General features: G+C 36.9%; 1 protein-coding gene and 1 pseudogene across 1 annotated transcript in view; one reads left to right on the forward strand and one right to left on the reverse strand.

Annotated features, from left to right (window-relative positions):
- The window catches only part of THOC2 (THO complex 2), a 121,626-nt gene that overhangs the window by 56,302 nt on the left and 39,880 nt on the right, over window positions 1-25,444 (reverse strand). Inside the window, 3 exon segments of the mRNA XM_014544948.1 lie at window positions 875-967; window positions 12,515-12,681; window positions 24,883-25,016. Coding sequence (XP_014400434.1) covers window positions 875-967; window positions 12,515-12,681; window positions 24,883-25,016 — 394 coding nt within the window.
- Window positions 15,676-16,866, forward strand: LOC102261981 (annotated as a pseudogene).

Consider the following 25,444-nt stretch of genomic DNA (forward strand, 5'->3'; position numbering starts at 1 on the left):
CCCTGCCGGCCCGGTCACCCCTAACTGCCCTCCCCTGCCAGCCTGGTCACCCCCAACTGCCCTACCCTGCAGGCCTGGTCACCCCCAACTGCCCTCCACTGCCGACCATCTTGGGGTAGCCATCTTGTGCAAGGGCATGATGGTCAATTTGCATATTACCTCTTTATTATATAGGATAGGCAAGAAAGATACAAAGTGATCTCAAAGGCAGTAAAGATGATGTCAGCATTGGACAGGTTTGTTTTAAGTCCATAGATATCCTAATACAAAACATAATAAAACAAAGTTCTATACTACAAACCTAGTTTTTACAAACTGACAGGCTAAACTGTTGCTACATTAGAGATCATTAATCAAATTCACATACATACTCTTCTACATCCTGGATCCAACAATGTAAGCACAATACTAGTCATTTATTACCCAGTTAAAACACAAAAAAGCCATTTTTAAAAAAACATGTGAAGACTTCTCCATACATCCTGAATGCCAAAAATTAACATTTTGGAGAGAAGGAAGATGTATCTAGGTAATCCCATACTTCCCATAATTTGTGTATAATAGAGAAGTCTAAAACCACATTGGTTAGAACTTGGCCTCTCTCTCCATGTGTTATGCCTTGATAACAATTAAGAACTTTAACTTCATATCCAACCTTGAACTCTGTATGGGTAACAAAAGATATCAGATTTCCATACTTCGTAAAAGAATTAAAGTCATTTACTTTATAAACACAAAGTAATAAAGCATTAGGGCTTCAAAAATTAAGATTTAAGAGCCTAGGACCAACCTTAGAGTGCTATATGGCTGCCTAGTCCTCTCCCCCACCCCTGGAATGGACAACCAAAGATTCTTAGCAGCCCACTTGACTTACATGTACATAAAGATCATCTAAATCAATAAGATTAACTTGTAGAAGCACTGCTGCAACTCTGTATAAGGATGAAGGAGTCTCTCCACTTGGTTCCTTGAAAAATAAAAGTTTCTATTTAGTGCATAAATTACAACTAAAATCATATCCTTTACCAATATTTAAGAAAAATTAGCTCAAATAACTCTTGTTCAACAATAAGCTTCACTGCTCTTCCTGGGCATACATAACATCTGAATTCAGGACAAAGAGAATTATGTCTACATCCCTTTCCACATTGAAGCATCTTTTAATGAACTCAAAGAAAGAAGTTTTGAAAATGGACACATTTTACAATGCAGGCTAATATTTGAATAAAATCTAAAAATTAAATAGAATAGAGAGATTTTATACTGAATATTTAGTTTGAATGTATTTATATGTGTGTTTTCTTAACTTGTTTTTTCCAAGTAGTTCTCAGTAGAAACACAGAAACAAGACTGACAAACATGGGAGTGTAGAACCATCTGTGTCTGCTTTTATACTGTTTTCCCTATTCTTTCATTTCTTGGGTTTTGTGCTAATTATATGTGCTTGTCAGCTGATTTCTTCTCAAAAACAGGTGTCTATACATATTACACATGAATAAATCAACAATTAATTAATTAATTAACAAAATGTGGAATGGCCAATTAAGGCCAGTCCAGTTAAACCCTTCAAAGACATAGAAGGATCTTTAAATGCTACTGAAAAGATTTTTCCCTAATTTTTAAACTATTGGAGGTCAGATGAATGGATGAGTAAAGTGAGGACAACCAACGATTACTAAATGGCCAAATGCAAATAAAAAGCAAACAGTGACAATATATTATGTTCTGCTTCTATTTAACACTGAAAATGATATATTTGTAAGACTCCCCCTACAATTGCTATAGGTATTATGCACATAACATGTGAAGCTAATCAAACTAATAGATGTTATATAAAGAAGGCACTGTATCACTGTAATTTTTAAGAAAGGTAAATTTTCAACTTAAGTTTAATTCTAAATATTTATAAAAGGTTCTTTAGTATCAAGACATTTTCTCATAAAAACAAAAGATGATCAGGAATGCTTTCATTATTCCCATTACCTCTGTTTAAATGAGTCACTACCAGAATCCCCAACCACCAGGCTAACGTCAACTTCCACACTCTGATCCTCATATTGCTCTGCACAATCCTGTTCTGTACTATCCCACCTTTCTGCATTCTTGAAAATCTTCCATGGAATCCTCTTGAATTTATGATCCATTCTCAGCAAAGCCCCCTACCTTTCCTCTAATTATTCCCTCCACTTTCATGCTTAGAGCCTAGCACTCCCTAGGAATACCACACCCACTGTAGCCCAGTCAAATGGTAGCTACTAGTATTTTCCCCAGACCCTTAATAACTACTAGGCTCAGAGGTGGGGTACAAGTCGTCTTTGCTTTTTTATAGTTGTTTTCAGATTATTCTCCCTCCACCCTCTCTAAAGCCCAGCCAGCTCTTAATTTCCTATTACTCACTATCCTACACAACTGCTGTGATCTGTTTTCATTAATTGTTGTCAAATAAGGGTTTTTTTTTAATGCTTTCAATGCTTTAAATTAATTGAGGTTTGTTTTGTGGTCTCTAATAGGGTCTAACCTAGGGACTGTTCCATATGCACTTGAGAATAATGTGTAATCTATTATCACTGGATGGAGTGTTCTATATATGTGTGTTAAGTTTAGTTGTTTTATAGAGTTCAAGTGCTCTATTAGCTTACTGATCTTCTGTCTCATTGTTCTATCTATTAATGAGAGTGGGGCGTAGAAATGTCCAACAATTATTTAATAGAACTGTTTATTTCCCCCCCTTCAACTCTTTTAATGTTTGCTGGACATATTTTGAGGCTCTGTTTAGTGCACGTGTGTTTATAACTGCTGTATCTTCTTGATGGGTTGACAGCTTTATCAATATATAATGTTCTTTGTTGTCTACTATAAAAAATTTATCTTGTAGTCTAGATTGTATAATATTAGAATAGCCACCGCAGTTCTCTCCTGGATACTGTTCGTATGAGATAGGTATTTCCATACTTTTACTTTGAACATATTTGTATCTTTGGATCTAAAGTGAGTCTCTTACAGATAGCATACAGTTGGATCATGGTTTTTTATAACTTCTGCTGAACTTGTCTTTTTAATTACAGTTTATTCTATTTACATTTAAAGTAACTACTGACAAGGAAGGACTTCTGCCGTTTTGCTAAGTTTTCAATATGTCTTATACCAGGTTTTATTTCTCATTTCCTCTATTACTGACTCCATTTGTGTTATTTTGGTAGTATACCATTTTGATTTCCTTCTTTTGTTTTCTGTTTATTTCTTATTTTCTTAGTAGTTACCTTGGGTATTATTACAATTAACATTTTAAACTTGTAATAACCTAATTTGAATTAATACCAACTTAGTTTCAATAGTACACAAAAACTGCACCTATACATTTCTATCCCTCCCTCTTTTATAGTTACACTTTGTGTGTTGATTCGATTTATAATTATAGTTTTATTCCATTGTCTTTTTTTTTAATGAATTTTATTGATTTTTTACAGAGAGGAAGGGAGAGGGATAGAGAGTTAGAAACATCAATGAGAGAGAAACACGAGAAACATCGATCAGCTGCCTCCTGCACACCTCCCACTGGGGATGTGCCCGCAACCAAGGCACATGCCCTTGACCGGAATCAAACCTGGGACCTTTCAGTCTGCAGGCTGACGCTCTATCCACCGAGCCAATCCGGTTAGGGCAATTCCTTTTGAGCCATAGAAAAAAAAGAAGAGCTACAAACCAAAAAAACACAAGATTGGCTTTTATATTTACCTAGTGTACTTTATTTCTTCATATAGCTTCAAGTTATTGTCTAGTGGCCTTTCATTTCAGCCTGAAGGACTACTTTTAGCATTTCTTGTAGGGCAGATCTACTAGTGATTAACTCCCCCAGCTTTTGTTTATCTTGGAATAACAATCTCTCATTTTTTTGAAGGATAGTTTTGCTGGATATAGAATTCTTGGTTGACAGTTTTATTCTTTCAGCATATATGCCTTCATACTACCTTCTGAAGAGAAATCAGCTGCTATTCTTTTTTAAGGATCTCTTGTACCCAGTGGGTCACATCTGTTTTGCTAGTTTCAAGATTGTCTTTGTCTTTCAACAATTTAACTATAATGTATCTTGGTGTAAATCTCTTTTGAGTTTTTCCTGCTTGGTGTTTGCAGAGCTTCTTAGTGTAGCTTCATATCTTTCAGATGTTTTCAACCACTATTTTTTTCAAATATAGTTTCTATCGCTTTCTCTCTCTCCTCTGCTTCTGGGAGTCATAATGCACATATTGGTACACTTAATGGTGTCATATAGGTCTCATGGGCTCTGTTCATTTTTCTTCATTTTTTTCTTTCTGCTCCTCAGAATGGGTAACCTCAGACTTACCAAGTTAGCTACTATTTCTTCAACCTTCTCAAAACTCCTCTTGCACCTCTCTAGTGCAGTTTTAATTTCAGTTATTGTACTTTTTTATTTCATAATTTCTCTTATAATTATTTCTTTATTGATATTCTGTCTTATGAGACTGCTTTTCTGGTTTCCTTTAGTTCTCATGGTTTCCTATAGATCATAAGTATATTTAGGACTGTTGATTTAAATTATTATTCTACTAAGTCCATTGCCTGGGCTTCCTCATGGATAGTTTCTATTAATTTATTTTTTATTGTGAATGAGCCATGTTTTGTTTCCCTACATGCCTCATTAGTTCTTGTTGAAAACTAGACATTTTGAATATTAAGAAGCAACTCTGAAAATCAGATTCTGCACCCACTCTGGGGTTTATGATGCTGCTTATTGTGGGTTATTGCTGTTTGCTTATTTAGTGAATTTTCTGAACTCATTTTGTAAAGTCTGTATTATTGTCATGTATGGCCACTGAAATCTCTGTTCTGTTAGCTTAGTGGTCAGTTTGTGTTTTAAGTTTTCTTAGAGGCCCAAAGCCCTCAAGAAAAAGAAAGAAAAAAAAATAATCTCCCAAACTTTGCACATTGGCTCTGTGTGCATTAGGGCATTCCTCAATACTTAGCGAGGCCATTTATAACTTTTGCCTTAGTCTTCACTTCCTGCTTGTGTAGAGCCTGAAGGCCAGACACAGAAAAAGCTTAGGGTCTTCTCAGCCCTATTCTGAGTACACATACAGGTCTGGGCATACACATGGCCTTTTTTCCCTACTACCTGGTATATTCATCTGCTTCTTAAAAGTCATTAAGCCCCCCACATATCTAATTATTCAACTTCTTCCTTCCCAAGTATTCAGTCTCTCTCTTGATTATTCAACTTTTGTTTCTTGCTCCAGACTGCTAAAGCCAATAGTTGCTAAAGTCAAAATGCTTTGGGAAAAAGCTGCCCAAGTGGTAGGGATGCTCCCATTCAGGCAAAACACAGACAGGCCTTGCCCGAGTACTTCAGTGAACAGCCAAATAGGTCGAACCTATGGTTCTTTGAAAACAATTCTTTATATCCTCTGGCTTTGGCAATCTTCACTAGGAGTGAGGGCTTCTATCTTCATGGCCACCATCTATCTGGGTGTAATGGATAGTAGGCAGGCAATTTAAAATGTCACAGTGTTCTCTTATCCCAAAACAGTAGCTCTTTCTTCACTGAGGCTTTCCTTAAGATTTTTATTAAATTCCAGAATTCTGTAAAAGTTTATTGATAGTTTTTGACAGCTCCTTGGTTGCTTTTATGGATGGACAGAGCTCTGGAGTTCTCTACTCTGCAATTTTCAGTGTTGCCATCTGTGGGGTCCTGGATCATTGCCCTTTATTTAGCACTGCCCTTCCGATTCACTATCACTCTCTCCAACTCAATTCTTCTCTTAATTTTTAGAGATTTTCATATACATATAAATGATACTTCCACCTTGCTGGCCTCCTGGTTTTTTTTAACTTCTCTTCCAAAAATCGTCTCCTCTACCCATCTCAGCTATTTACTACATACATTAACTTTAATACTACCAATAGCTACTACCCCTCAAAAATGCCAATTTCACATATCCACCCTCAAGTGGGTACTTAATGATGCTGGTCAATCATATTCTATTCCATTGTCCATTAACTCTTCCACTTACCTACACAACTATTTCGTACCTTCTCTCCTAACCTGTAATACCTCTTCTCTCATTCTCTCTCTCAGCTGATGACCTTGCTTTCTATTTCAGTGAGAAAACTGGAGTAATCAATAGAACTTTTTAAAACTCTCACCATCTTATCTACCCACCTACCAACAACTATAATTACATATGCTGCCTTTCTACCTGCTATTATAGATGAATTCTCTATGGTCCTATTTAAAGTCAATCTATTCACTTACGTCATAAATTCTATTCTCTCTTTCGTACTCAAGAACACTATTCCAGTAATTCTTTCCTCTCTCCTACATCACCAGTTTTCCTCCTTTCCACTCAATCATTCTGATCAGCATATGTGTTTCTCTCTCCCATCTTAAAAAAGAACTTATCTTGAACTCACCCCTCAATCCCATTAGTCTGTGTCTTTGTAGTAACTCCTTTAGAGTTATCTATTCTGTCTCTAATTCCACTCATAGCACTATCCCAACTCTACCAAAATGGCTAGTTTTGACCTTTCTGCTGATAAATCAAATGATTAATTTTAGTCCTCATCTTAAATGACCTATCAGAGGAATTTAGCAGAGTTGATCATTCCTTCTCCCATTTAGTTTCCAAAATTTCATATTGTCTATTTTCCTCTTACATCATACGCTCCCCCCTCCTCCCAGACCCGTTACCACTGAAGTGCCCAAAGGCTCAAACCCTCTCTTGCCGGAGTCCAATTCCAGCATGTGCAGCAGGGCTGCATCTGGGAATGGCTAAAGGCATTTCCCCAAACCTGAATAGGACACATTAAATTGATTGTGGCTGCCAGACAGTTATAGGGCATCTTAATCTACATGTTATTGCCTCCTACTGGCCAAAGACCTGTACAGCAGTAGGCTAATTCCCCCATTCTGATAAAGGACTCTGTACCAAACCCTGACCCTTTGAAGTGTATATCTCTGCCTTGCCTCAGGACAAACTGTGTTAATAAAAAGCATGGGGTCCTGGGGACGAAGAGAACCTAAGGCCTTAGCCTTAAGATCTTAGAACTTAGCTCCTTTAGCTAAGCTCCTCTGACCCCCAATGCCTTTCAAAATTATATTTTGTCTCCAGACTCTTTAGTAGTCTCTGGATTCCTATGTCATCTACGCACAGCCCCTTCTCCAGATTCCTGAACCCTTCTTGATGCTGGGACAAGAACCCCGGCATTCTCTTGTCTCTGTATAACCAACCCCTGATGATTCCATCCAGTATCACAATTTTAAGTATCATCTACACTTTTGACACCCACATTTCTATTCTAACTCAGTCCTTTCCATGGAACACCAGATCCATATATCCAGTTATTTACTCAACATCTCCACTTGGATATCTAACAGACATCTCAAACTTAACATGTCCAAAACTTAATTCCTACCAATAACATTCCAAATCTATTTTACCTGAAATCTGCCCTCAGTTGATAACACCATTGTTTTAGCTCCTTGATCCAAAAAACGTCCTTAACTCTACTCTCTCACGTTCTGTACCTAATCCATTAGTAAATACTATTGGCTCTACCTTCAAAATATATTCAGAAACTCAACTTCTATTGCTACTATAACCATATCGATTCTTTAAAAACCTAAGTCAAAATACAAATGCACTTTCTCTTTTTGTCTCTCACACACACACCGCTCATGCAACCATTAGAAGTGGCTACTAAAGAAATTCCTCACTTTAATAGCAAGTAATTAATAGGAAAAAAATAAGGCATTTGTCCTGCCTTTCCAGTATAACTTTATTTCAGGACAACTAAACAATCCAACTTGACAAGGGATAACTCTTCTTTATAGAAGAATGACAGCTAATAAATTTAGAAGGCATGATAAAATTAGTAAATCAATAATTTGAAACTTTAAGGAATTAATTGACTCAGGAAAGGATCATCCATGTATTCTAAATCACTTAATGTAAGGTTGATGAAAAAGTGGGTTTTACAAGGATAACCAAGTATCAACTTGCAGATAACCTGCTATTTATAAGGGAGGAAATATCATTGCATAATGGAAGGATTAGACTGTCATCAACTTACTGGAACATTAAAAGTCAGACAGATATTGGATGTTATACAATATAAAACATAATGCACAACCCATGAAGTATTTTTGCCTGAACATAATCAAGTCAAGCCTTTAGACCTAACTCCGAGTATATGAGAAAGACAGGGGACAAAAAAATTAAATCAACCATGAAAAAGCAATTAGATAAATTCAAAAGGTGGAGTCCTCTATGGGAATAGTTTCCTCAAGAAAGGGGAGATACTATTCTAAATTAAAAGAATTCTAACAATTAAATACACTGTGTGGTCTTTAACTGGATCATCATGTGACCAGACCAGTTGTAAAATGCATTTGGGGGGGGGCAATTTGGGAAATGAATATGGTTTGGGTTTACTATATGATAGCAATCTAGTTAAGTATGAAATTGGTATCATGGATCATGGTTAAATAGAAAAATGCCCTTACTTTTAGAAAGTACAAACTAACACATTTAGGAGTAAGCATTCATGGTATCTGTAACATAAATTAATATTTTCAAAAAAGTATACCAACATGTTACTAAACTTACTTTTAGGTGAAGGAGTTATGGGCATCTATTATATTATACACTCTTTCCTATATGTTTGAAAATGTTAATAAAGTGAAAAAGTAAAAAGAAACAAAATGAAAAACCTTAGTCAGATCACATCACTCTCCTATTCAGAATCCTCCACTGGCTTCATTCAGCATCACAATAAAAAACTTTGTACTAGATCTGTGTGATCTGATATATAGTCCCTTTTCTTTGACTTCATCTCCTACCACTCTCCCACTCAATCACTCTGATCCAGCTACACTAGTCTTCCTGCTGTTCTTCAACACATCAGCATGCTCACACCTTGAGGCCTTTCTTTGCCTGGCTGTCCTCTTTGCCTGAAGATTTTTCTCCAGATATCTGTACAGTTTACACCCTCACATCCTTCATTTCTTTGCTTAAATCTCATCTTCTCAATGAGGTCTCCTCTCACTATTCTATTTAAAATTGCAACCAACAACTCCAGCACTCCCAATCTTCCTTAACTTGCTCTATATTTTTTTTGCCCCATCTTACTGATCAACTTCTAGCATATCATATAATTTGCTTAGAATGTCAGCATCAAGAAGGCAAGAATGTATATTTGTTTAGGTGTAGCCCCAGCACCTAGAACATTACCTACTACATAAAAGGTGCTCAATCAATATTTCTTAATGAATTTAGATTATAATAGCACCTAATCATGGTATCACTGTTACTACTACTGTATTTTGAATCCACAAATCAAGGAACTGTGATATGGGTGAGAGTCACAACCACTTTCCTCTTTCCTGTGGCAAGACAACTCCAGCCAAGTTTGTCTTTTGGTACCCTCACACTTTCTAGTACTCCATTCTGCCTGTCCTTTGTGCTGCCCCTAAATCCTCTATCACAGCAATCCCTGTTAGGAGGATCAAGCAGATATGACTGCCTAACTTTCCAAAATGATCATGTGCTCTAAAATTGCTTTCATCTCTTACCATACTTCCAAGTCAAAAGCACTGGGGGTGCAGCAGCCTGCTAATCCAAATAAGTCCCAACTGGTAAAAATATGGGTTGCAGGCAGGAGGAGTGAACATTATCAGGTAGTGATTGAAAGAAGGGAGGGTAGAGTAAGATAAGGGACTAGCATAAAGAGTGACCATACGTGCCTAGGAGCCAATTCCCAGAGTTACATTCTCTAAGAGGCTCTTGATGTCCATAGCTATCCTTACTTTACCTCCAAGACCACAAATTACCTTAAATCTCTGACATTTCTTCCCCTGCCCTTAGTGGTCCTTAAGACTACAGATTCTCACAGCAATAAGATAGCTCAGGCAATAGAAAAAAAAGGCAATAGTTTTATACAGAGCAATATGAGGGCTATCTTTCCAATAATAGGTTACTTCTAAATCAAATGTTTCATGGTTGGGTATTTCTTATATAATAAAAAGGCCCACTGTCTATTTTTAAAAAAGGATGATTATTCCAACGTTGTCAACCCCTAGGGATACTATAATTCAGCTCAAAAAGTGTTACTACCATGAGGAATATTTTCATATAAAAATTTAATTCTAAAATTCCCATTTAACAAATAATACTTGATGTTATGCAGTAGGTCATTACTCACTGCACTATGCTCTGAAACCTACAGTCTCCAAAACCCTAACCTATATTCTAAGTAATCCCACCCAAGTTAAATTTCAGTTACCCTGTCATTTTAGCAGTTGGCTTCATATTCTTAAAGCCAAAGCTATCATGGTGCCTCTTAAAATGTGATGAAATACTTGAACTTCTCCTTCCCTGTACTAATAGTGGACTCCCTGGTTTCTGGAAGGAACAGGAACAGCTGTCATCACTAATTTTTAAGCAAAGGTGAAGTACTCTTGCCCAAAAACCCTACCATGTGTCTTATTTGGTATCAAAAAGCTATATGCTTTCAAGTTCTGATCTGATTTCTATTCTGGAGCATCCCAGATTATGAAAAATAAAAGACAAGCAAAGGCAATAGGTCATATATCACTTGAGAATGCTAAAAGAAATTGTCTTACTATCCTGAACTTGAGCTCCAGAGGACAGGAATAGACATGCTCCACCAGAGAATCCTCAGTGCCTAGCAAAGCAACAGCATATCATAAACCAGCGGTTCTCAACCTGTGGGTCGCGACCCCTTTGGGGTCGAACGACCCTTTCACAGGGGTCGCCTAAGACCATTGGAAAACACATATGTAATTACATATTGTTTTTGTCATTAATCACTATGCTTTAATTATGTTCAATTTGTAACAATGAAATTGGGGGTCACAACATGAGGAACTGTATTAAAGGGTCGCGGCATTAAGAAGGTTGAGAACCACTGTTTAAACACTCAATAAATGAGTATTTCTTGACTAGCTGAGTACCCCAATCCAAGTAGACAAATTAAGAAAGATATAACAAAAGAATAATGGAGGCCTTATTACATTAAAATCCTCCATGCTATCAAGAGATAGACCACTCATTTATTATTATTGAGCATTTACTATAGACTAAGCAGTAAATTAATCAAGAGAAATTAGTAAAATATAGACCTTGCCTTAAATGACTCACAATCTGCCAAAGGAGATAGACATAGTTTATTCTAATATAACCTGATAAGTGCCAGAAGTCTATGTCACATTTCATGAAAAGAGAGATCAAGAAGTTACTAATTCTGCATGACTGAACTATCAGCCAAGACTTTATAGAGCAAGTAGCATTTGATCTTAAAGAATAAATAGTTCACAAGATTAAGACCAAGACAGGTGAGACGGCTACATAAGAATATTTTTCTAGTTTAAGAAACTGCTTGTAAACAAAGGTCTGTCTATACATAGCAATGTCTATACCTTAGTTCAGGAAATGGCTATTACTTTAATATCGTTAGAATATCAGATTTGAGCCCTAACTGGTTTGGCTCAGTGGATAGAGCATCGGCCTGCGGACTCAAGGGTCCCGGGTTCAATTCCGGTCAAGGGCATGTACCTTGGTTGCGGGCACATCCCCAGTGGGGAGTGTGCAGGAGGCAGCTGATCGATGTTTCTCTCTCATCGATGTTTCTAACTCTCTATCCCTCTCCCTTCCTCTCTGTAAAAAATCAATAAAATGTATTTTTTTTAAAAAAAGAATATCAGATTTGAGGGGGGAAATCACTGAAGATGAGGCTGGAAAGAAAGAATGGGGCTAGATTGTGACTAGCCTTTTCTGCCATGTTTGTAAGTTTAAATGTCATCCTCCAGGCAAATGTGTTTGAGCAGTGTATCAATTAGATCTCTTTTAGAATGTAACAATAGTAATAATATGAAAGATGGATTGAAAGAGAAATAATCAGAGGCACAGATTTACTAGATAACTACTGTAGTGGTTTAAGTGAAAATTAACCAATCTTCACTGTCTACACAGTAAAATTCTAACTCAACACAGTATTTAAGACTAAACCATCAAAAGTGCACCTACCTTTCCAACTTCACTTCCTGTCTCTTCTTTGCCCCGCATCTTACAATCCAGCCACATCTGACTATATACCATTTCTTCAATCTCATACTGTTATGTCTTCACTCTCACACTATTTATTACTTCTGCACTAATAACTGTCAACAAACTCCTACTCATCCTTCAAGTAACAGGTTTTTAAAAGTTTATTATTTATAAAATCTTCCCTAACTCCATCTCTCCCAAAGCAAAATATTTATTATGCTTTCCCCTAGACTTTCATATCACATCATTCATATTACTAATACAGTACTTATTACACCTCATTGTTAGCTATTTATTTATCTATTTCCTCTGGCAGAATGGTGTAGCTGAAACTAATCATTTACAAATAAAATTCATATTAAATTGTACATATAAAATCATGAAATTAACCTATAGATACAGATAGATATAGATACACACACATATTTTGTTACCTGGTAAAACTTGAATTTGAACCCAAGAATATGACACAGTGTTTGCGGTTCACACATACTCATGTAAGATTCTAATAAAGATATAAAGAAGTCATCATGTTCTGGCCTGCATTCAAACACTTCTAAAATGACATCCAAAACTCTATTGGGATCCAGATTAAAGCATCCTGCAACAGACGAGATATACAAAATTCAAAAGTGATTATACATAATTTCTAGTAAAGCCATTAAACTTCAGCGGTGACTTATAAGATAAAACTATTTTTAAAAACAACTTCTTTTACAAGTTTGGTTCTCCTGCCCCAGAAGGAAATCTTTAAAATTTTTAAGATCAAGTCCATTCCCCACATTTTACAGATGAGAAATGTTACTTTCCCAGGATTACAAAGTGAGTTAATAATGACAAGGCTGTGCTGGAGCCCAGGACCTATGACACTAAGTCAAGTAAACTTTCTTCTATCAGTTCTTAATTAATCAGGCTAGTGAAAGAGATCCACATTTTTAACTCTTAGCAAAATATAAAAATGAAACAATGCATTTTACAAGTTAGGCAAATAAAGAGGGTTTTTTAAAATGTTTTATGCAGAAGTAATCTGGAATGTTGATAATGAGTTCATGAAAGTAGACCACCATTATTTTGTTAAGGGATTATAAATTTATTAGGTAATCTGGGTATCAGATGGGCTAAGCCCCAAAATGGCACCAGCCTAGACCACCATTTTTAGAACCACTTTGCAGCTTATTTTATATACACAACAAAGCTACAAAATATAATTGTACAACTCATTTATGTTTATGGGTTTTGGTAGCATTCTAAAGGGAAAACAGGTATACTATTGATTCTAAAGAGATGAGTGAATACCAAGGAGTTGAGAACATAAAAAGGGAGTGTAGATAACACAAGCAAAAAGAAGAAAATAGATGATCTAGGCAGAGCAGGAAAATGAAGGGAAGAAGCACTGAATAGGTGCTAATGATGGCTACTTATCCTTACTAACCTATTATGGAAAGCTAAAAAGGGCCCATGAACAGCCCTGACCGGTTTGGCTCAGTGGATAGAGCGTTGGCCTGCAGACTGAAAGGTCCCATGTTTGATTCCGGTCTAGGGCATGTACCTCAGTTGCAGGCACATCCCCAGTAGAAGGTGTGCAGGAGGCAGCTGATCAATGTTTCTCTCTCATCGATGTTTCTAGCTCTCTATTTCTCTCCCTTCCTCTCTGTAAAAAATCAATAAAATATATTTTTTAAAAAATAAATAAATAAAAAGGGCCCATGAACAATGACTTAACAAACCTATCAGCCACCCTACTCTTAATATGCACATAACCTCTTTCTTCATTCAGCTTCAGCTGTTACCATAATTATAATGCAATCACATTACATATGCATTTAATTTATGAGAATGCAACTATTTACACACAGCAAAAAGAAAAATAATTTAAGTGATACAGGCCACTCCACCCACCATTCCTCTCAAGAAAATGTATGCTTATGATCCAGAGTGAGCATGAGATATAAATCTGCTGTTCCCTCAATTTATATCAGTTCACACATGCCTTACACATCAAGCTGAATAAAATACTACTATTTAAAATTACATATTTTTAATTAGGTGTAGCCCCTAAATGCAAAGCTAACCACTTCATTGGGGCAAGTAAATAAACATTAATTTATTTTAATTCAAGAGAAAAAAATGAGCAAGTGTGTTGAAATTAGGGAGAGATGTTACGTCTAAACACTGCACCTTATGGATGACTTTGGGGATTTTTCAAAGAAATTTCTTACATAATCTATTTTATAAAAGATTTCCAGAGTTACTTCTTTAAACTCTACACTTAATTTTATTAAATCGTATAAAACTAATGTCTGATTCACAGTACAGAAAGTCCTCACTTAATGTTGTCATTATTTTACTACTTTAACCAAAATGACATATAATGAAACCAATTTTACCACAGGTTGATATAAACAAGCATTAAGTCCCTATAGCATCTCATCAATGTTATAATGAAATGATGTTGAAGGAAACCATGTTATTCGAGGACCTGTTGCATCTTAGCACTCACCTAGAAAACTGAACTCTACAAATACAAGAAGTAATTCTTTCCTCTTTTTTTAAAAATAGCAATACTTATTTTTCTATTGATTGGTTGATGTTAGGAAGAGAAGGTGAGCCCTGGCTGGTTTGGCTCAGTGGATGGAGCATTGACCTGCGGACTGAAGGGTCCCAGGTTCGATTCCTGTCAAGGGCATGTACCTTGGTTGTGGGCACATCCCCAGTAGGAGGTGTGCAGGAGGCAGCTGATCGATGTTTCTCTCTCATCAATGTTTTTGACTCTCTATCCCTCTCCCTTCCTCTCTGTGAAAAATCCATAAAATATATTTTTTTAAAAAAGAGAAGGTGGGAAAGAGGGAGGGAGGGAGGGTGGGAGGCATTTCAATTTATTGTTCCAGTTATTTATGCATTCATTGGTTGATTCTCAAGTGTGCCCTGACGGGAGATCGACCCCATAACCTTGGTGCATTGGTATGACACTCTAACCAACCGAGCTATCCGGCCAGGGCTCTTTTCTCTTTTTATAAAATCCAACATTAAGAACACATTTTCTTCCATTTCTGCTGGTGTAAATGTAAAATAGTACAACTGCTTTATAAAACTGGCAGTTTCCTTAAAAGTTAAACTTACACCTACCATATGCCCCAGCCATTTCATTCCTAGGTATTTATCCAAGAGAAATAAATTTCTATGTCCACAAATACTCATAAAAGATTTATAAAAGGACACTCTCAAATGCCCATGAACACGTAAATGGACAAATTGTAGTAAACATAATTGTAGTTTAAGTAATGGACTACTCAGAAATAATACAAGTAACAACACAAATGATCACAAAATAATTATGCTGAAATAAGCCACACAACAAAATAACGCACTACATGATTCCATTTATAAAAATAATTCTAGAAAATATGAACTAATCTCTAGTGACAGAAAGCAGATCAATGGGTGCCTGGACAGGGGGACAGCGTGAGTTGAGGGGGAATAAAATACAAAGGGGCAAGAAGAAATTGAGGAGTGGAATGATAGAAATATGCATTATTTAGACTTTAAATATGCACAGTTTACTGTATGTCAATTATGCCTGAATAAAGCTGAAAAAAAAATGCCTCCAAACTGCTCTAACATTGACAATAGATTATGAAAGTATGGTCTTGGCAGCCGCATTTGAATGGCCCTGAGTGAGTCTCAGCCCAGGAGCCTGAGGACTCTCTAGGCTTCTGGGCACAGTTGGTCAGCGCCAGAGCTGGACTGAAGCTCCACTGTACCATGAGGCACCGGTATTTTAGAGATTATGGCATCTGAAACCCACAATGTTAAAAAAACAGAACTTTTATAATAATATTGAGGACCATTCCATTGATCATCCTAGAAAAATGATCTCTAATTTCACTAAGAACATGAAGGAGGTTAAGAAATATCCCAAACAGTTGGCTGTTTACATAACTAGAACAGTTGGACAGGCTGTTAAAAGCCCAGATAAACTACGTAAGGCGATCTACCACAGAAAGAAAGTTTATTATCCTTTTCCAAATTCTTGTTTTAAAAAGGAACAGTCCCCTAGAAGTGGGGGCTGTGATATGGCAAATAAAGAAAATGAACTGGCTTGTGCAGGCCACCTGCCTGAAAAATTACACCATGATAGTCGAACATATTTGCTTAACTCCAGTGATTCTGGTTCTTCACAGACAGAAAGCGCATCATCAAAATACAGTGGGTTTTTCCTGAGGTTTCTCAGGATCATGAAACAATGGCACAAGTTTAGTTCAGCAGGAATTTGAGATTGAATGTAGCTTTATCTTTCTGGAAAAAGAGAAGGATAAGTGAACTTGTAACTCATTTGGTGAAGATAGAAGACCTTGGAGTGGTGGTGGATTGCCTTCCTGAGCTTACCAATAGTTTACAGGAAGAAAAACAATACATCTCACTCAGCTGCTGTGTAGACTTGTTGCCTCTTGTACAGTCACTACTTAAAAGCAAATTTGAAGAATATATAATAGTTGGTTTAAACTGCCTTCAAGCAATCATAAAAAGGTGGTGGTCAGAACTATCATCCAAAACAGAAATTATAAATGATGGAAATATTCAGATTTTAAAACAACAATTAAGCAGATTGTGGGAACAAGAAAACCATCTTACTTTGGTTCCAGGATATACTGGTAATATAGCTAAGGATGTAGATGGTTATTTATTACAGGTGCATTGGAAGATTTCATCTACTAAAGAGCATTTGGTTATTCAAAACATCCCTGGACTATATGATTTCCAAACAAGTCTCATTGGAGAACTGTGAACTGTGGGAGAAATCAACACCTTTTCTTTTAAAGCCACAAATGAAACCACTAACGAAACCCTAATAATCTACTTCACACTGAAGTGGAAGAATATCCGAAAGGAGCAGCTTCAACTTCAATAAGGTGGAAGTGCACTATGAAGATTGTTCTCCTTTGCTGCATTTGGGATTTATGTGGCTACTTGGCAACATTGTTGAAGAACTACTAGTGACCAATCATCATTACTTTTTTTAAGATTGTGTTTTATAAGAAAACAAATGTGTGCAGCTATTTTCTTATGTTGAAAGACTTTGAAAGTTTTAAACATCATAGCAAATAATCAATACTAAACGTTTTTTGTCCACAGACATACTGTGTAAATAAAATGCCTTAATTATTAATAAGCCAATGTATATGATACCAAGATCTGTTTTAAAAAAAAGTAAAACCAACCATGCTTCTGGCATGAAAGTTATTGGAATTAAATCAGAGGTTTCCATTCATGTAGAATGTTGTTAAAACTTATTCCACAGCATCTTTAAAACTTATGAATATTTTTTAATATCTGAGATGTTTTTGCCAGAATCATTGTCATGCATGTATGTGTTATTCCTATATAAAAGAGGTGAATATGTATTTGTATGTGTGCTTAACTGGAAATGTTCATAGAGTTGGCTAATTTATATTCACTTTCTCTTGTGTATAGAGTTCTAATATTTTCAGTTCTGTATCATTTAAGCTTCATTTGAGTAAATTTACTAAATATCCCCCCCCAAAAAAATATATATAGTCTTGCAAATTCCCCAACCTTATAATTATTCCCACATCCATTAAATATACAAATTCAGTTACCAAATAAGACAAAATACACATTAATATAATTTTTGAAAAAAATGGCTGACTTATAATTACCCATTAAGTTACATATACACAAAAGTTGTGAATAAAGTCTATAAACAGCAACATGTTACATGGAAATGTATTTCATATATATTGCTTTAAAGTTTCTATTTTCATTGTGCTAGTGAACCATTGTTTTATTTAATAGTAGTATTCTATTGCCTGGCCAGTGTGGCTCAGTGGATTAAGCATTGTCCCATGTACCAAGACGTCCTGGTTCAATACCTGGTCAGGGCACATGCCCGGGTTGTGGGCTTGGTCCCCAGTAGGGGCACTGCATGAGGCAGCCAATCAATGTTTCTCTCTCATCCATTGTTTCTTTCTCTTTCTCTCTCTCTCTCTCTCTCTCTCTCTCTCTCTCTCTCTCTCCCACCAATAAAGACATATTTTAAAAAAATAGTAATATTCTATGAAGGCTAATCTATCAATGATCTGTACTATCAACTACCAATTTCTTTTTAGGTACAATTTAAGGAAGTAATCTAGAAGAGATATGTATTTTTATTTATGATAGATATCAACTTTTGCATCTTCCACAAATGAAAAACTGGCTTATGAATTTTCTATTAAATGTCTCAGTTGTCATCAGTTACTCCAATCAATTAGAATGAACTTTGCTACATAAAATGGAAAAAGTTACCAAACTAAGGATTTAGAAAATAATTTTTAAACCTTAGAAATTTGCTAAGTAACAGTTAAACTATTTCATACACAATGATACTCTAATAACAATCAATAAGCTTGAAGCGTCCAAAATCATTTTTTTCTAATGGCAGCTGTGGCAGAACATAGTCACTCTTGTGCTCAAGCATCTTAGAAAGGCTTTTGTCCAGCCCAAGCATCGACAGTCATGTGATCTAGAGAGAAATCATAAGCCTAGCTCCCTAGCTCTATCACCAGCTACATTAATACACACACACACACACACACACACACACACACAGAGCCTTTATGCCTCTTGAGGAACAAATAGGGAACCATATTAAAAGGGAACAAGTGGAAAAATAAGAAAACGGCAGGCCTGTAACAGTCATGTATTCATTCTTTCATTTAAATAAACATTAAATAATTAGCCAGTGTGCCAGATGCTTGTGATACAGAGATTAAGAAAATGCCTTCCCTACCCTTGAGCAGAATTCACACCTTCTGGATGATACATCTTTGAAGAAAAATGCAATGAAAAGTAACTGAAGTTTCCCCCAAAGATGGACAGTATATTAGATCAAGTGACTGCAACTACAGGCAAAGATATGATTAAACTGACAATGGCTTTTTTAGGAACAGGCCAAACTGAGATTCTTAACAACAACAAAAGACCAAGGTAATATTGTAAACATGACTGGATAAGATGTCCAGCCTGTACATTTCAGAGAAGAAAATGACAGTTTCAATCATCATGTTCCTGATAGAATGGACCTTATGAGACAAAGAAAAACCATGTTTTGAACAAAAGGACATGATCTGGCATCTAGAATTACTTTAGAAACAGGCAATGCTATGGCCTGATCGCTTGTGTCTGTCCTCCCTACCCACCGCCAGAATTCATAAGCTAAAATTCTAATGCCAAATGTGATGATATTAGGAAGTAAGGGCCTTTGTGAGGTGATTAGGTCATGAGAGCAAAGCACTCATGAATAAGATTAATGACCTTAAAAAAAGAGTTTCCGCCTGGCTGGCATGGCTCAGTGGTTGAGTGTCGACTTATGAACCTGGAGGTCACAGCTCAATTCCTGGTCAGGGCACATGCCCAGGTTGTGGGCTCCATCCCCAGTGTGAGGCATGCAGGAGGCAGCCAATCAATGATCTCGTATCAGTGATGTTTCCATCTCTCTCTCCCTCTCCCTTCACTAAAAAAAAAAAAAAACCAAACCCTTTTTTTTAATGATGTTTACTTTGAATTTATATTAGTTCACACAAACACTCCATCCATGCTTTTGTTCTGGCCCTCCGGTCCAGTTTAAGAACCCATTGTGGCCCTCGAGTCAAAAAGTTTGCCCACCCCTGTCTTAACCCTTCCATCATGTGAGGATACAGCAAGAAACCATCAGTCTGCAACTGAGGCCCTTCATCAGAATTCAAGCATGCTAGCACCTTGATCTTGGACTTCCAGCCTCCAGAACTATGAGAAATACCTTTCGGTTGTTTGTAAGCCACCCAGTTGGTGGTATTTTGTTATAGCGGATCAAATGAACTAAAATAGGCAATAAAGACCTATGCTAGACTATCCTATATAATAAAGAGGTAATATGCAAATTAACCTTCACACCCTCATAAGATGGCTGCCTAGGAGGTGGAGCTTTTGACACTGACTGGCATAGAAACCGACCAATCAGAACCAAATCTGGGTGAACTGTGAAGGCAGAACCTAAGGTGGGGGCTGAGGAGGGGTTTTAAGGGCAACAGCTGTTTGGTGTAAGGTGTAAGAAAGTGGTCCAATTTTTTAATGGCCGGTTTGGCAGTATAGTGTATATGGCTGGCAATCAGTCTAGATATAGGGATTATGTATTTTTGTCTGCCAAGAGCATCTCCTCCTGCTGAAAAAGGCTTTGCCACACATCCCCCATTTAAGCAATCCTATCCTATATAATCTATCTATATTAATAAAAGGGTAATATGCTAATTAGACTGGGTCGACCAGCCATCTTCCAGACATCGACTTCCTTCTGGACAAAACCATGGTGGTGGGGGCCGAGGCAGAGGCAATTAGGGGCAAACTGGTCGGCAGGGGAGGGCAGTTGGGGGCGAGATCAGGCTGGCAGGGGGTTAGGGGCAATCAGGCCAGCAGGGGAGGGCCGTTGGGGGTGAGATCAGGCCAGCAGGGGAGGGCAGTTGGGGGTGAGATCAGGCCGGCTTGCAGAGGCAGTAAGAGGTGATCAGGCAGGCAGGCAGGTGAGCAGTTAGAAGCCAGCGGTCCCAGATTGAGAGAGGGATGTCCGACCACCGGCAGTTGGACATCCCCCAAGGGGTCCCCGATTGGAGAGGGTGCAGGCTGGGCTGAGGGAACCCCCCATGCATGAATTCCGTGCACTGGGCCACTAGTTTCTAATAAATCGCATTTGCAAAAAAGAAATACGTGTCAAGGCAAAAAACTACCAGAGAACCAAGATGAAGAGAAATGCACCTAACAAAATAAAAAATATAATGCTAAAAAAATAAACAACTGCTGCCATCTTTTTTATAGTAGAGAACAATAACTTCATAACTAGTCTGTAGTAAAGAAACTTTCAATAAAGCAAAAACTTAGGTAAACGAGACAGTCAACTGGCAGTCAAAGGGATAGGAAAGAATCAACACAGTAAGATGCTTCTAGGCAAAATGGCCCTTATAATCAAACTGCTCCAAAGTTAAATATTAGGCAGTCAAGATAATGTAATCAATGAGGTTAAATGTCCCATAATCTGCTCAAGAATAAAATCATTTGGCTCGGAGTTTTATTTTGTTTTTAATGTTTCTCTGGTCACTTAACAAGCAACCAAGAGGACTTGTGAGACTGAAGGGGCAGAGCTATCACTCTGTATTTCCCCATCCCCAGTCAAATCTACAACCTTCAACAACAGGTAACAAACGAAGATCCTGGGGGGTTTAGTGAAGTGGGCTTTGATTCTGGACAAGAAGAAAAGGTTAGAGTCTAAGCCAAAAAGAAGAACTATTTTCACACTCCTAAACTTAACTCAAGTAAACTAGCTCCATAACTAATTTTTAACCAGCACTTTTGATTTAAAGCAGGATCAGCATACTGGGTCAAATCCATTAGGCTTTTGTAAATAAAGTTTTCCTAGAACACACACACACTCATTTATTTACATAATGCCTATGGCTGCTTTCATACTACAATGGCAGAGTTGTGTAACTGCAACAAAAAAAACCACATGGCCTACAAAACAAAACAAAATATTTGCTTACCCTTTAGAAAAAAATTTTGCTGAGCACTAATTTAGAAGAAAAGAACACCTAGCTATTGCTTTTTTTGAAAGGCATTCAGAAGAATAGAGTGCTTATAAGTTTAGTTCATCGATCAAAGGACACCATATCTAACATCCTCTCCTCTAATTTCTGAAAGATGCATTTTGCCATCTTGATGCAGGGATCATTTGTGTGGGGTCTATGACTTGGCAGCTCAAGACCCTAAACTAATCACTACCAATTCCTACTTAACAAGTTTTTCAAATTTAATGTCAAACTTGAGATCACCACCACCGTGAAGACTCATAATGGTTCCTTGTTTGTTCATGTAGTAAATAGCCCCAGATGATCTATCTGACAGGGTATAAACATTTTTTTATATTTAGGATATAAACATTTTGCTGCACCAGAATCATTTAGGGAGAATGTCTTCTAATTATAGGATGATATAAGAATTTATCCTGTGTCAACCAAGTAGCCTGAAATGTAAATGTAACTAAAATGCATACCTCCCAAACTAGATATCCGTTCTGCCAATGGCTGGTGAAAGAGATCACACCTGAGATAGATTTGTACGAGGTGTTATCTGTCTAAATTGTTCCTAAAGAGAAAACAATGGGAATAAACAAGGGGAAACATTAAAAAATGCCATGAAAAATAGAATGCTGTGTCAGTGATCTGCTCTGGCCAGATGAGACAAGGCCTGCATGGAATCTGCATTGAGGAGGAATTCAATAAATTCTAATGCTCATTGGAATTAGAATTCTTAACCTCAATGTTCATGTCAATGAAAAATTTCTTTCTTATACAAAGGGGGAGATGAGGGAGTCAGATAGCCAAACAGAAACAAACACTGAGCCAGGAAGATGAACTTTCTAAAATCCTCCATGTGAAGGAAAAGAGGCTAAGAATCACTATAAATTCTAACAGAAAGGAAGAAAGATTCATTCATTTTTCAACAAGTACTTATTCAGCATCCATATACCAGGCACTGAGGTTAGAGGTACTAAACAAAACAAAATTAGTTGTCCTCACGGAACTTACATTCCAGTGGGAGTAAGGAATAAAATACATTGCATTTTATACAGTGCTAAGTGCTCAGAAGAAAAATAGTGAGTGATAGGGAGTGTTGAGAGGGGTGTCCAACAACGGCTACTTGATGAGGCAACATCTGAGTGCTTCTGGACTAGTGTGCTTCACAATACACTTAATGGACTAGAATAGAGGTTTAACCAAGAAACATGTTTATACTCATGGAATATCCATGTGTGTCGTGGGCTTGCAGTTGTGATTGCCACATTGTTCTTTAGAGACAGTAACATAAGCCATTTTCTATAAGGGCAAAAAGTTCAAAAAAAGAAAGGAGTGTACATTTTCCCATTTAGATAAAAGCACACATTCAAAAAAATCGCTCCTTAAAATACTTCCAAAACAACAAAGGACTAAAAAGGTTTTAATTCACAGGACAAAACATAAAAGAAACAAGGACAGACAAGAGATGTCAATGAACAGGCAGATAAAACAAAAACAACTGAGGAGCTTACACAGGACAGAATTTTTATGTGGGAATACCATCTTAAGAAAGTACATGGCAGGATACAAGGATAGACGAAGCTATAGCAAAGCAACACTGACAAGCATCTCAAGCTAGATCAAAATGCTTCAGGGAAAAATGTAGAGCCTACCCTGGAAAGAATAAAAAGGAAACTACAGGATTTTTTTAAATGGGTCACTGCCACAGGTAAGCAAGTCTTACCTATGGGGTGGCTAGTCCTGCTGTTAAATTGACATCAGGAAGAAGTAGCAAAGAGAGTCAATCAGCTGCCAGAACTAGACTTACTTCAAAGAAAAGGGTAAATTTAAACCAGAAGCTCCTTACCTTCCATACCTGTTGATCACCAAAAGCCAAAACTGGGTCCCTACACACAGCATTAGAGGAAGGGGATAAGGATTGGGATACCTCCTCTCTCTTAGTCATACATAAATTTCAAAAACAAAGAAAGAACTGAGAAATTGAGAATAAGCACCCCCTAAAATATAACCGGTGAAGCAGGGAATATAACTTCTCTGAGAGGTCTCAAAACCTAAGACATCTAAGTGTTGCAAAATCTTACCTAAAACAGTGTAACACCTAAAACATAATAGCAAAAATTTTTTCCATTCTTGAAAAATCAGTATTACCCTATTTTTCTACCATTCATTGCTCTTTCTATAGAAGCCAACTATTTCCTCCAAATGTTCAATGCAAATTTAAAAAGTAAATTCTATTTAAAAGATAGGGAGAATAACACTTTCCTATCTGTTACACTTTTACAGCATCTGCTACACTTACTTTAATAGACTGTTGTAAATATAAAATAAGGTGCATATCAATGTCCCTGGTAAAGATATTTTTAAATCAAGTTCAAAAAAACTAAACATTTTCAAGTTTTAGGAGTTCACACCAAAGATTTTATTGTAGTTTCACATTAGCTTACTTATTATCTGCCCCCTTTAAGATTATTAAAAAATACTTACAATTAAAAATAGAAATACTAGAGAGAGCAGAAACTAATACAAACACCACAGGTAACAGTGACAAAAAAGATTTCTCATAAATATCATCCCAAATTTAATTATTACTGATAAAAATATTAAAGTACAAGCTGGACACTTCTTTCATTTCTTAATTTTAAAAAGCCTATAGAGAATACACTCATTTCTTTTTTTTTTTTAATATATTTTATTTATTTTTTACAGAGAGGAAGGGAGAGGGATAGAGAGTGAGAAACATCGATTAGCTGCCTCCTGCACACTCCCCACTGGGGATGCGCCCGAAACCAAGGCACATGCCCTTGACCGGAATCGAACCCGGGACCCCTGAATCCGCAGGCCGACGCTCCATCCACCGAGCCAAACCGGTCAGGGCCACTCATTTCTTCTTTATGGATATTCTGCACAGCTAAAAAAAACTATCTTGCCCTGGCCGGTGTTGCTCAGTAGTTAGAGCATTGGCCCACACACTGAAGGGTCTCGAGTTGAATTTCCGGTCAAGGGTACATACCTCGGTTGCAGGTTCGATCCCCAGCCCCAGTATGGGGCGGGAGGCAACCAGTCAATGTCTCTCACATCGATGTTTCTCCCCTTACCCACCCCCCCACACACACACACACACACACACACCGTGGGTGAGGATTAACAAAAATAAAAACCTTATGTTAGTAACACATACTATATATAGATATATGTCTTACCTATTAAAGATTTGATATTTTCTAAGATTAAATCACTAGTAATATTTCCCGATAAGTCTTGCCCCAATTCAGCAATCAGCTTGGCATAGCCTTCATTCTCTTCTCTTAACAAATTGAATTTTTGCTGCTTATAACTGAAATTACATAAACATTATAAAGGAGATAAAATTAATTTCAATTAACAAGCTTGAATAAAAGTAATGTACTGTTATTGAATTTTCTTATCTCTAATATATAGAGATAGAGATAGAGATAGAGATAGAGATAGAGATATAGATATCATAAGAATAGCTGTTGAAAGTTTACCTCTTTATCTTTTAGGATAGAAAATTACAGCTGTTCATAAGAGACACCCCAATGTTAATTACACAGGTGAAACCAGTAACACAAGGAAAAGATATGGCTAATCCCAAGGAACAATAACATAGCACTATTTCCATCACTGACTAAGAATATACCTAGGCAGGGGTCCTCAAACTTTTTAAACAGGGGGCCAGTTCACTGTCCCTCAGACCGTTGGAGGGCCGGACTATAGTTTAAAAAAAAACTATGAACAAATTCC

This window comes from Myotis brandtii, unplaced genomic scaffold (genome assembly GCF_000412655.1).
Source record: "Myotis brandtii unplaced genomic scaffold, ASM41265v1 scaffold39, whole genome shotgun sequence".
Lineage (NCBI taxonomy): Eukaryota > Metazoa > Chordata > Mammalia > Chiroptera > Vespertilionidae > Myotis > Myotis brandtii.